The sequence below is a fragment of the Dreissena polymorpha genome, chromosome 11 (genome assembly GCF_020536995.1).
Source record: "Dreissena polymorpha isolate Duluth1 chromosome 11, UMN_Dpol_1.0, whole genome shotgun sequence".
In the NCBI taxonomy this organism is placed as follows: Eukaryota; Metazoa; Mollusca; class Bivalvia; order Myida; family Dreissenidae; genus Dreissena; species Dreissena polymorpha.
This window is the reverse complement of record NC_068365.1, coordinates 30,294,571-30,307,526: the sequence shown is the minus strand read 5'-3', so window position 1 is coordinate 30,307,526 and position 12,956 is coordinate 30,294,571. Positions and strand designations below refer to the sequence as shown.

Sequence of the window (12,956 nt, the reverse complement as noted above, 5' to 3'; positions counted from 1 at the left end):
AGTGTTGCCAAAGAATACAGGCATTTAAATTATCCATGTGCTTTGAAATTTAAAATTAATGTCTATTTACAGTTATTTGAATGCCAGCGTGTTTTTAACCAGGTTTTCCGAAGGAAAAAACTGGTTATTAGATTGGCGAATGCGGGCGGGCTGGCTGGCTGGCGGGCTGGCTGGCTGGCGGGCTGGCTGGCTGGCTGGCGGGCTGGCGGAATAAGCTTGTCCGGGCCATAACTATGTCGTTCATTGTCAGATTTTAAAATCATTTGGCACATTTGTTCACCATCATTGGACGGTGTGTCGCGCGAAATAATTACGTCGATATCTCCAAGGTCAAGGTCACACTTTGAGTTCAAAGGTCAAAAATGGCCATAAATGAGCTTGTCCGAGCCATAACTATGTCGTTCATCGTCAGATTTTAAAATCATTTGGCACATTTGTTCACCATCATTGGACGGTGTGTCGCGCGAAATAATTACGTCGATATCTCCAAGGTCAAGGTCACACTTTGAGTTCAAAGGTCAAAAATGGCCATAAATGAGCTTGTCCTGGCCATAACTATGTCATTCATTGTGAGATTTTAAAATCATTTGGCACATTTGTTCACCATCATGGGACGGTGTGTCCCACGAAAGATTCACGTCAATATCTCCAATGTCAAGGTCGCCACGACTAAAAATAGATTTAAAAAAAAAAAAAAAATTACAAAGGGGGTTAATTTTTTTTGGTCATTTCAAAAGTTCAGTTTGAGTTTTCTCCCTTTATCAGATTTTTTTTCACAATGAAAACCTGGTTTTGTGACAATTTTGTCCCTTGTTTTACATTTGTATTTATCAATATTTCAAAGTATTGATCTTTTATTTTTAAATCCGTGTAAACAGTCTATTTTACTTTTTTCTCATAGAAATTTGTATGCCCCCCTTCGAAGAAGAGGGAGTATATTGTTTTGCACATGTCAGTCGGTCGGTCAGTCCGTTGGTCGGTCCTTCCGTCAGTCTGTCCACCAGATGGTTTCCGGATGATAACTCAAGAACGCTTAGGCCTAGGATCATGAAACTTCATAGGTACATTGATCATGACTGGCAGATGACCCCTATTGATTTTCAGGTCACTAGGTCAAAGGCCAAGGTCACAGTGACTTGAAACAGTTAAATGGTTTCCGAATGATAATTCAAGAATGCTTAGGCCTAGGATCATGAAACTTTATAGGTACATGGATCATGACTCGCAGATTACCCCTATTGATTTTCAGGTCACTAGGTCATAGGTCAAGGTCACAGTGACTCGAAACAGTAAAATGGTTTCTGGATGATAACTTAAGAATGCTTATGCCTAGGATCATGAAACTTCATAGGAACATTGATCATGAATTGCAGATGACCCCAATTGATTTTCAGGTCACTAGGTAAAAGGTCACGGTCACGGTGACTCGAAACAGTAAAATGGTTTCCGGATGATAACTCAAGAATGCTTACGCCTTGGATCATGAAACTTCATAGGTACATTGATGATGAATGGCAGATGACCCCTATTGATTTTCAGGTCACTAGGTCAAAGGTCAAGGTCACAGTGACAAAAAACGTATTCACACACTGGCTGCCACTACAACTGACAGCCCATATGGGGGGCATGCATGTTTTACAAACAGCCCTTGTTCAAACAAACTTGTGTTAAGTGAAAACAAGATTTAAAAAATGTAATTGTTTTTCATGTAAACATGATGAGAATTTTTGTTTGTTTTTAATAACCCAAATAATTTCATTTGTTTTACAGGGTTGGGACTGAAAACGACTGATATTGTGGAATTCAACTGGATCGGTTTTGTGAAAAGATTATGTCGACATGTGGCCAACTCCACCAATCCCGTCTTTCTTTGCTCTTTACCTGAGAGTTGAGTTGCTTTGTTTTCTCTGAAATGTTGGAATGCCAAATGGTAGAAAGTTTATGAAAGGCGCTTCGTAAATAATGAAATACTGGAACCAAAAAAATGGGGTGTTCCTGGTTGGAGCCAATTTCAACACAAAAAATCATCCTCAAATGTTAACATGTTTAGGGGTTTGAATAAAAACTATGCTCTGCTTGTGTCTGCTTTCTTATTTCTTTATAGTCTTGTTGTTTATTAAAACCTTTCATTAAAAAAATGGTAATTACTTTCTTAAATACTATTTTATGCCCCTGGATTGATGGTCAGGGGTATATTGTTTTTGGCCTGTCTGTCTGTCTGTCATTGTAAGTGTGTGTCTGTCTGTTCCAAAAATTTAACCTTGGTCATATACTTGGGTACATATTGTTTATGCCCTGTTTGTTGGTTTGCGTCATACTTAAACATTGGCCATAACTTTTGCAATATTGAAGATAGCAACTTGATATTTGGCATGCACGTGTATCTCATGGAGCTGCACATTTTGAGTGGTGAAAGGTCAAGGTCATCTCATCCTTCAAGGTCAAAGGTCAAATATATGGCTTCAAAGCGCAGTTGGGGGCATTGTGTTTCACAAACACTTATATTATGTTTCACATTAAGGCAACATTGTATTGAATTATTTAAGGTTCTGTATTTAAATTTAGTATTATATGGTTCTGAATTTAAATTTAGTATTTTTAGCTCACCTGAGCACAACGTGCTCATGGTATGCTTTTGTGATCACCTTTTGTCTGTCGTCCGTCGTGAACATTTTGCCTTGTGAACACTCGAGAGGCCACATTTATTGTCTGATCTTCATGAAATTTGGTCAGAGCATTTGTCCCATTGATACCTCAACTGAGTTTGAAACTGGGTCATGCTGGGTCAAAACTAGGTCACGAGGTCAAAAAAAGAATGATATGTTGGTTGAGGACAAAAATGGTTCCGGTCCGTTGAAAAACATGGCCGCCAGGGGACGGGGCAGTATTCCTTATATGGCTATAAAGAAACCTTGTGAACACACTAGAAGTCACAATTTTTGCCCAATCATCATGAAACTTGGTCAAAACATTGGTTTTATTGATATCTTGGACGAGTTTGAAAATGGTCCAGATCGATGAAAAAACATGGCCCCAAGGGGGTGGGGCAGTTTTCCTTATATGGCTATAGTAAAACCTTGTTAACACTCTAGAGGCCACATTTATTGTCCAATCTTTATGGAATTTGGTCAGAAGATTGGTCTCAATGATATCTTGGATGAGTTCGAAAATGGTAACATTTGCTTGAAAAACATGGCTGCCAAGGGGTGGGCATTTTTCCTTATATAGCTATATATGGCTATAGTAAAATCTTGTTAACACTCTTGAGGCCACATTTGTTGTCTGATCTTCATGAAAATTGGTCATAAGATTTGTCCTAATGATATCTTGGATGAGTTCGAAAATGGTTTCAGTTGCTTAAAAAAACATGGCCACCAGGGGGCAGGGCATTTTTCCTAATATGGCTATATACATGCTTTAGTAAAACCTTGTTAACACTCTAAAGGCCACATTTATTGTCCGATCATCATGAAACTTGGTCAGATGATTTGTCCCAATGATATCTTAAAGGAGTTTGAAAATGGTTCCGGTTGGTGGAAAAAACATGGCCGCCAAGGGGGCATGGCAAATTTCCTTATATAGCTATAGGTAAATCTTGTTAACAATCTAGAAGCCATATTTATTGTGTGATCATCATGAAACTTTGTCAGAAGATTTGTTCCAATGATATTTTGGACAAGTTCGAAAATGGTTCCAGTTGCTTGAAAAACATGACCACCAGTGGGCGGGGCATTTTCTTATATGGACTTATGAATCTTCATGAAACTTTGTCAGTGTATTTGTTTAAATGATATCTTGGATGTGTATGAAAATGGTTCTGACCTGTTGAAAAACGTGGCTGCCAGGGTGTTCACTAGTCATGAAAGTTGGTAAGAACATTTTGTTCTAATGACATCTTTGGGCTGCACAGAACAGGTCAGTTCCTTTGAATCTCGGGTGAGCGACTTTGGGCCTTTCAGGCCCTCTTGTTTCTTTCTTCATTGACAATATATAAGCAGGGCTATAGATAGCAAGCGTATTTGCATATTATGCAATGAAAAAACCAAAAACGTTATGAAATTCAAAATAAAGCGCAAATGCAAATTTTATAACTTAATTCCCGTAAAAAAACTTGCATCATGAAACACAACTCTTCAAACACCGGGCGTATTTTTTAGATGGGTTATTTTTCGTACAAAAATGTACTGGATAGTTTATATGCTGTCCTATGAAGAAAAGAAGGCAGTCTTTCCAGCAGTTATCAATCTTTGGGGTATTATTGTAATTATTCGTAGACCCGTCCGATTTCTACTTTTATTTTCAAGGTATTCAACTCAAAATGACCCGAAAACGGGGTACATCGCTTTGAAAAGCCATAACTTCATCAATTGTGCAGCGATTTTCATGAACTATGAATTAACTTTGATCAGAAATTCAGTAATTGTTTGTTGTTATGTACAGGTACCTTTTTGCATTCCATTTGTATAAATAACATAGTAACCTTAGAAGATTGTTATTAAATATGTCATTCCCTTAATTACCCAATTGAGTTAAAAATACCGGGGGTGAAAAACCCAATTAAGCTCAAAAGTAGGGGGTTAACATTTTTGCTAAAACTATTGAATTTACAAAAACCCTAATGTTGTCAAAAACAGGGGATGATTAACCCATATACCCCAACAGTTATCTATAGCCCTGTAGAAGCTTGTGTGATACACTTGTATTTGTTCTACCTGTATAATGATGTCATATCATAAGGCACCATTTTATGTTTTTATGGAATTATTTGGCTTCATTTTGAAAATAAGGCTAAAACAAAGTACATATGTCATATATATAATACCATGAGTTTATTAGACATTTCTTCCATTAATCTGCGTGAATATGTTGCCCACTGGATTAGTACTGTTCCCCAGCTTTTCAAAATAACTTATGTTGTTAAAAACTAACCAAGTATTCTGTATATTGTTATAATTCTGAATGATGTTTGACATATTTCCTTAGATCATGTAACCTTTACTACAGTACTGTCTTGTTGCCATATACATGTATAAAGGTAACTTATATTGCATGACTTCATTATTGTTTCCTCAATGGAAATATACTCCATTAATATCTTATCTTCCTACAAAGCTTTCAACTCTTTTAAGGTCACTTTTTTTCTGAGCAATTGTATTGTATAGAACAAGCATATTTAACTGTTGTCATTATACCCCCACAAATGAAGTTTAGAGGGTATATAGGAGTGAGCTTGTCAGCGGTCTGTCTGTTGGTCCGTATTAAGTGTCCGCTTTCTAATTCAAGTTGTTTTCATCCGATCTTCACCAAACTTGGTCAGATGTTGTATCTAGATTATAGTCTAGGTCAAGTTCGAATATGGGTCATGCCGGGTCAAAAACTGAAACAATATTTAGAGGCTTATTTTACACCAGTTTGATTAAATATTACCTTTGCTTACTGATTCAGCGCATAGTCTTATTTTTAAACGCAGGCAAAATGTATTTGTGATTCCTTTTTTTCGTCGCAGAATTCATGCATTAACGGATCAGTTGTAGCCATAACGGATCACGTGACTGAAACAACTCAGGGGACATCTGACACGCTATTTGAACTGTCGAAACATGAAATGTGTTGTTTACAATGACCAAGTTACATTGCCAGTTATAAATTATATGCATTTTTTGTTATGTATTGTTTTCTATATGTGATCTTTTCTCCACACTTTACGCATGGTGTGTGAATTATCTGTTGAACATCCTAAAAAGATCGAAAAGATATGGGCATCTTATAAACCGTCTAAATTGTTTGAATCATATCTTATCATCGATATTTAACATGGAACATAAATAAAACATTAAGATTGAGATCATTTATTGTAAGAATCAACAAGATTTGAATATATTTTAATATAATATATTATCAATAGGCATATTATCACGCTTAATCCGTTATTGCCCTAATTCTTCATTGCATTTAAGGTGTTGCAAAATCTTAAACACGAATCAAAACTGAAATGGATGTTTGCAGGCTGAAAGTAAACTTCTTACTTTCCAACAGAGTTATAGCATGTGGCCGCGAAAAATGTTCAACCTCAATTTGGAAACGAGACGGAAGTCAACAACGTCATATATACATGTCAGCAAAACATACCAAAATGTTTGACAAAGAGTAGCTCCGATTTCGACTCGATCAATGCGTTTTAAAGAACAGGCCTTGAAGATGCTGTGTGCAAAATAACATCTAAAATGTCAACTATTTATCGCGACACGCAGTCTTGAACATCAAAGTGATCCGGTATGGGTAATGATCCGGTAATGGTAACTTGCCTGTAGTTTTCATCCGAACTTCACCACACTTGGTCAGAAGTTTTATCTAGATGATGTGTAGGTCAAGTTCGAACATGGGCCATGCCGGGTCAAAAACTAGGTCACAGGGTCACTATGTGCGTTTTAAACATTGAGCATCGTGTCTGGTGTTTTTTGTAAAGACAACATGCAAAATATTCTGTGTCAATGCGGCATGTGGGGGTATTCGTCACGTCTGTGACAAAGCTCTTGTTTGTTGTGAGTGCACAAAATAAATGGTTAATACCAAGTTGTTCATCATGAAACGCATGATTTTAAATGTGATAATAAGATATCATGAGCTTTTGTCTTGTTTATACTCACAGGATCCCATTCTATTTATGTGCATGTTATCAATAATTGTAAATCAACAAACTTTTTTTAAACGAATATAAATATTTTTAACAAAATTAGTAAATGCTCATTCTCCTGGCGTTCATCACTGTTATATTTTAATATATTCCAGTGAAGAAGTGCTGATTTTTTTAATAGTTTAGATTTACCGATGTATAGTTACTAACTCATAAAAAAGTAATGAAATGTATGTTAAATTGTGTAAGTTGTTTTCCTTTTAAAGTTGAAATGTACGTCCAGTAAACCTTTATTGTATGCATGAATTTAATTTGATGGAAAAAGTGTATCTGTAACTTATTTGCCTTGAGGGCTAAGAGAAGTAGTGAATACAGAAAACTACAAAATTATACAGTGTTGTTTGTATATTGCATTGATAGTGTTCTTTTTCATTCACATGTTCTTTACTTTTGTCAATTTCAATGAATACTGAGAACTGCTTGAAAAAAAAAACGACAAATAAATTTTATGAATGCAGCACATGTATATGCTTGCTACATACATCATAAATGATGTTAATTAATCTGTGAGAAATTCTAACAATTCTGTCTATTTTAATAGCATATGACAACTGATTGTTTTATACCATACATTAAACTTAATTACATATGCAAACCTACAAGAAAGCAACATTTGTTGCTTTATGTAAGATATCAAACTTGATAACATCTGAACAAATCAACCATGTGTCAATGCAGCTCATTATGGAGATAATAAGATAACCACATCAAGGTCTGTTACTGTGAGTTAAGTTCGTATTATGAGCTGAATCATAGAGTTGAGGTTGTATAACTGTTTAATTACTCCAAAACTGTTTAATTACTCCACAGCTGAAGCAGATTGTCAACATGGATGACTAACTGTCTAAAATGATCTCGTCTTCAGTTCATGTCAACATGGATGACTGACTGTCTAAAATGATCTCGTCTTCAGTTCATGTCAACATGGATGACTGACTGTCTAAAATGATCTCGTCTTCAGTTCATGTCAACATGGATGACTGACTGTCTAAAATGATCTCGTCTTCAGTTCATGTGAACATGGATGACTGACTGTCTAAAATGATCTCGTCTTCAGTTCATGTCAACATGGATGACTGACTGTCTAAAATGATCTCGTCTTCAGTTCATGTCAACATGGATGACTGACTGTCTAAAATGATCTCGTCTTCAGTTCATGTGAACATGGATGACTGACTGTCTAAAATGATCTCGTCTTCAGTTCATGTGAACATGGATGACTGACTGTCTAAAATGATCTCGTCTTCAGTTCATGTCAACATGGATGACTGACTGTCTAAAATGATCTCGTCTTCAGTTCATGTCAACATGGATGACTGACTGTCTAAAATGATCTCGTCTTCAGTTCATGTCAACATGGATGACTGACTGTCTAAAATGATCTCGTCTTCAGTTCATGTCAACATGGATGACTGACTGTCTAAAATGATCTCGTCTTCAGTTCATGTCAACATGGATGACTGACTGTCTAAAATGATCTCGTCTTCAGTTCATGTCAACATGGATGACTGACTGTCTAAAATGATCTCGTCTTCAGTTCATGTCAACATGGATGACTGACTGTCTAAAATGATCTCGTCTTCAGTTCATGTGAACATGGATGACTGACTGTCTAAAATGATCTCGTCTTCAGTTCATGTCAACATGGATGACTGACTGTCTAAAATGATCTCGTCTTCAGTTCATGTCAACATGGATGACTGACTGTCTAAAATGATCTCGTCTTCAGTTCATGTCAACATGGATGACTGACTGTCTAAAATGATCTCGTCTTCAGTTCATGTCAACATGGATGACTGACTGTCTAAAATGATCTCGTCTTCAGTTCATGTCAACATGGATGACTGACTGTCTAAAATGATCTCGTCTTCAGTTCATGTCAACATGGATGACTGACTGTCTAAAATGATCTCGTCTTCAGTTCATGTCAACATGGATGACTGACTGTCTAAAATGATCTCGTCTTCAGTTCATGTCAACATGGATGACTGACTGTCTAAAATGATCTCGTCTTCAGTTCATGTCAACATGGATGACTGACTGTCTAAAATGATCTCGTCTTCAGTTCATGTCAACATGGATGACTGACTGTCTAAAATGATCTCGTCTTCAGTTCATGTCAACATGGATGACTGACTGTCTAAAATGATCTCGTCTTCAGTTCATGTCAACATGGATGACTGACTGTCTAAAATGATCTCGTCTTCAGTTCATGTCAACATGGATGACTGACTGTCTAAAATGATCTCGTCTGCAGTTCATGTCAACATGGATGACTGACTGTCTAAAATGATCTCGTCTTCAGTTCATGTCAACATGGATGACTGACTGTCTAAAATGATCTCGTCTTCAGTTCATGTCAACATGGATGACTGACTGTCTAAAATGATCTCGTCTTCAGTTCATGTCAACATGGATGACTGACTGTCTAAAATGATCTCGTCTTCAGTTCATGTCAACATGGATGACTGACTGTCTAAAATGATCTCGTCTTCAGTTCATGTCAACATGGATGACTGACTGTCTAAAATGATCTCGTCTTCAGTTCATGTCAACATGGATGACTGACTGTCTAAAATGATCTCGTCTTCAGTTCATGTGAACATGGATGACTGACTGTCTAAAATGATCTCGTCTTCAGTTCATGTGAACATGGATGACTGACTGTCTAAAATGATCTCGTCTTCAGTTCATGTGAACATGGATGACTGACTGTCTAAAATGATCTCGTCTTCAGTTCATGTCAACATGGATGACTGACTGTCTAAAATGATCTCGTCTTCAGTTCATGTCAACATGGATGACTGACTGTCTAAAATGATCTCGTCTTCAGTTCATGTGAATGCAAAATTCATAACAATAAGCATGTACACTTCATCACAACTGGAATATACTCTTCATAACAACTGGAATATTCTGTTCATGACAATGGGAATATACACTTAATAGCATTAGGAATGGACACTTCATGACAATTGGAATATATACTGTTCATGACAATTAGAATGTACACTTCATCACAACTTGGACATATTCTTAATGACAACTGGAATATTCTGTTCATGACATTTGGAATCTAAACTTAATAACATTTGGAATGGGCACTTCATGACAACTGGAATATACTGTTCATGACCATGGGAATAAACACGTAATAACATTTGGAATCACACCTCATGACAACTGGAATTTACTGTTCATGACAATTAGAATGTACACTTCACAACTTGAATATATTCTTCATGACAACTGGAATATGCTGTTCATGACATTTGGAATATAAACTTAATAACATTTGGATTGGGTACTTCATGACAACATGAATATACTGTTCATGATAATTGGAATATACTCTTAATAACATTTGGAAAAAACACTTCATGACAAATGGAATATACTGTTCATGACAATGGGAATATACACTAAATAACATTTGGAATGGACACTCATGACAACTTGAATATACTTTTCATGACAATTAGAATGTATACTTCATGACAACTGGAATATACTGTTCATGACAATGGGAATATACACATAATAACATTTGGAATGTGCACTTCATGACAACTGGAATATACTGTTCATGACCATGGGAATAAACACGTAATAACATTTGGAATTTACACTTCATGACAACTGGAATGACAATGTGAATGTAGTGTTAACGACGATATTTATGTACAGTTCATGACATTGTCTTTATTTTTGAAAATGAACAATCCATGGTACTTGGAAGGCAGACTTGATGAAAATCAGAATGTAGAGTTTGTGGCACTGGTAGTGTACACTTAATAACAATCGGATTGAACACTTAATACCATCGGAATGAACACTATTGAACAGTTTATTTCAGTTGGAACGAACATTGAATGACAATAAGAACGAACAGTTAATGACAATTGGAATGCACAGATCATAGCAATCGGAATGTATAGTTGATTACTATAGACCATAGATGTCCTACCTGGTCAATAAGATTTGTTGGCTAAGGCCCGATTGATGTAAGTAGTCAGCCTACCATTTCAGCAAAAAGTAATTTTCTTACAAGCAGAATAGTATTATTACATTTTTAAACATTTGATTTGGTTGCTGTTCGGGAAATCAAGTAAAACATTAAAGGGGGCTTTTCACAGATTTTGGCATGTTTTGAATTTTGTCATAAAATGCTATATATTGATAAATGTAAACATTAGATATAAAAAGCTCCAGTAAAAATCAAGAATAATATTAAAAAAAGAAAAAAAGGTTACCCTCGGCAGGGTTCGAACCACTGACCCCTGGAGTCCTGGAGTAAAAGTAGTACCCATTTAGACCACTCGGCCATCCTTCCGAATCAAATATCTGGTGTATTTTATACTTTATATAAGCAACCCTCGTTGTTTCACAGAATATAACGACAACACCAGAACTCTCCAAATTATTAATTCGTTTCGCGTTGAAACGTTTTATAATTTTCGGGTTTTTAAATCGTCACAAGATGCATATAATGGTTATTTAGAGCGTGGTAAATGTTCAGAATTACTGTTTCCTCACAAATATCATAACCAAAACGAAAATGTAAGAATCTGAAACAACTTTTTTTCAATTTTGTCAGTTTACCCAAACGTGAAAAGGCCCCTTTAATGTTACAGTTATGCCGTTTCTTTCTTTTGCGTATTTAACGGAAAGAAAAATAACTGAAGATGTAACTCATATCCACGTCATGTAAATGATTATCATAGAACACACGATCAATATTGAATTAGTTTCCATACCTGTCTCAAAATAAAATACATGTTCTTCGAAAATTCAATAAGGTAAAACACAGTTAAATACAACATATGGAATAAAAATATTAACACACGGCCCAGTGTTCAAGCTTTCCATAATGGCACACCTGACATATAATTCAAAACAAAACAACAACAACATGATGCTTCACTTCAAGCGTGCGTAAGCCAGTTTGAGATTTTTTAGAGGACCTTTTAATGTCAACGACGGCGCATGAAATCGTCGTTCAATATATATATATATATATATATGAACTTGCCAGTATTTGACACAACAGAAAGTAGAAATGCAATATATGGGCTGTCCTTGTGTGTATCCCCGGCCTTGTCAAATCCATATAGGCAAATCCATATCATTTTTAATATTATAGTAGGGTATTTAATAAATTAGTAATATGATTCTTGATCTAGAGTAACGCTACACATGTCAACGTTATCAGACATTTAAAAGCGTCTGCACTTATCATACAACCACATTACTGTTATATTTTCACCTTTTCAGATTTTTATCTTCACACATAGCGTTTCGCCGCAAATACATAATTAAGCCTCGCCACTAATGGTGTATTAAATGATCAGAAAGCTTTCTTGAAAATTGAGCGAGAATAGTGCTATTGCCGGATTCCACTTTGTTGCTGCCTGTTTGACATCTAATTATTACGTCCTCCAAGGCAAATCAATAGATTCCTATGGTGGTGATTAGCAATCAGAAGTTGTATTGATGCGTTTGTCTTGGAAATGGACATTTATGTGTTATTAAATATAGAAACACGAAGAAGAAGCGATTAAATATAGCATCTCGAAAAACAAGCGATTTATATTGAGTTATATATCTACATGTTTGTCGTTTAACGTTTGCTCGGATTTCTGTATACATATACACCATTGTAATATATTTTTCTAATGGAAATGTGAAAATCTTCTCGTCCACAATAGCGGTTATATTTTCTCCGTGTATTTCAAAATTATGAAGCGCAGAGAAATATTAAATGTTCTTGTTCGCATTCGCACTTCAATATATAGACAATTCATTTCAGTTGGAAAATAATCTTAAATAAAAGACAAGGTAAAATAAAAATGTAACATTTTATATAACTGCATATCGATTTCTACAATTTATGTTGTGAGGAGGGTCACATCAATCGAATCCACTGTATATTCAGCCAAAACCATGAACTAATTCGAAGATTTTTCTGAGAAAAACATCGCTTCTAATATTTTCTAAATATATAGCCTGAAATACATATATTTAACAAAAATCATACATTACATGTAATATGTTTCAAAGTAATTTCTAAGAAACCTGTTCGATGGCGGAATTTATAAGTGATGCTTATTTTGGGCAAACGCTTTTTCTGGAAGATTGAACATCGGTTTGTGCATTTGGTGATCTTAATGATTTGTTTTGGATAAATAATATTGGACGTTTTGGATACAATCGCATACCCACCCGTGACTCGCCTGTAGACTCAAATGCTCCGGCGCTTGTG

General features: G+C 35.7%; 1 protein-coding gene across 1 annotated transcript in view; it reads left to right on the top strand.

The window, feature by feature from the left end:
* LOC127851268 (chromatin modification-related protein MEAF6-like) overlaps positions 1-7,024 on the top strand; it is a 50,129-nt gene extending 43,105 nt beyond the window's left edge. The window contains exon 6 of the mRNA XM_052384915.1: positions 1,771-7,024. Coding sequence (XP_052240875.1) covers positions 1,771-1,792 — 22 coding nt within the window. The 3' untranslated portion in view covers positions 1,793-7,024. The remainder of the gene's footprint in view (positions 1-1,770) is intronic.
* The last annotated feature ends 5,932 nt before the right edge of the window (positions 7,025-12,956 follow it).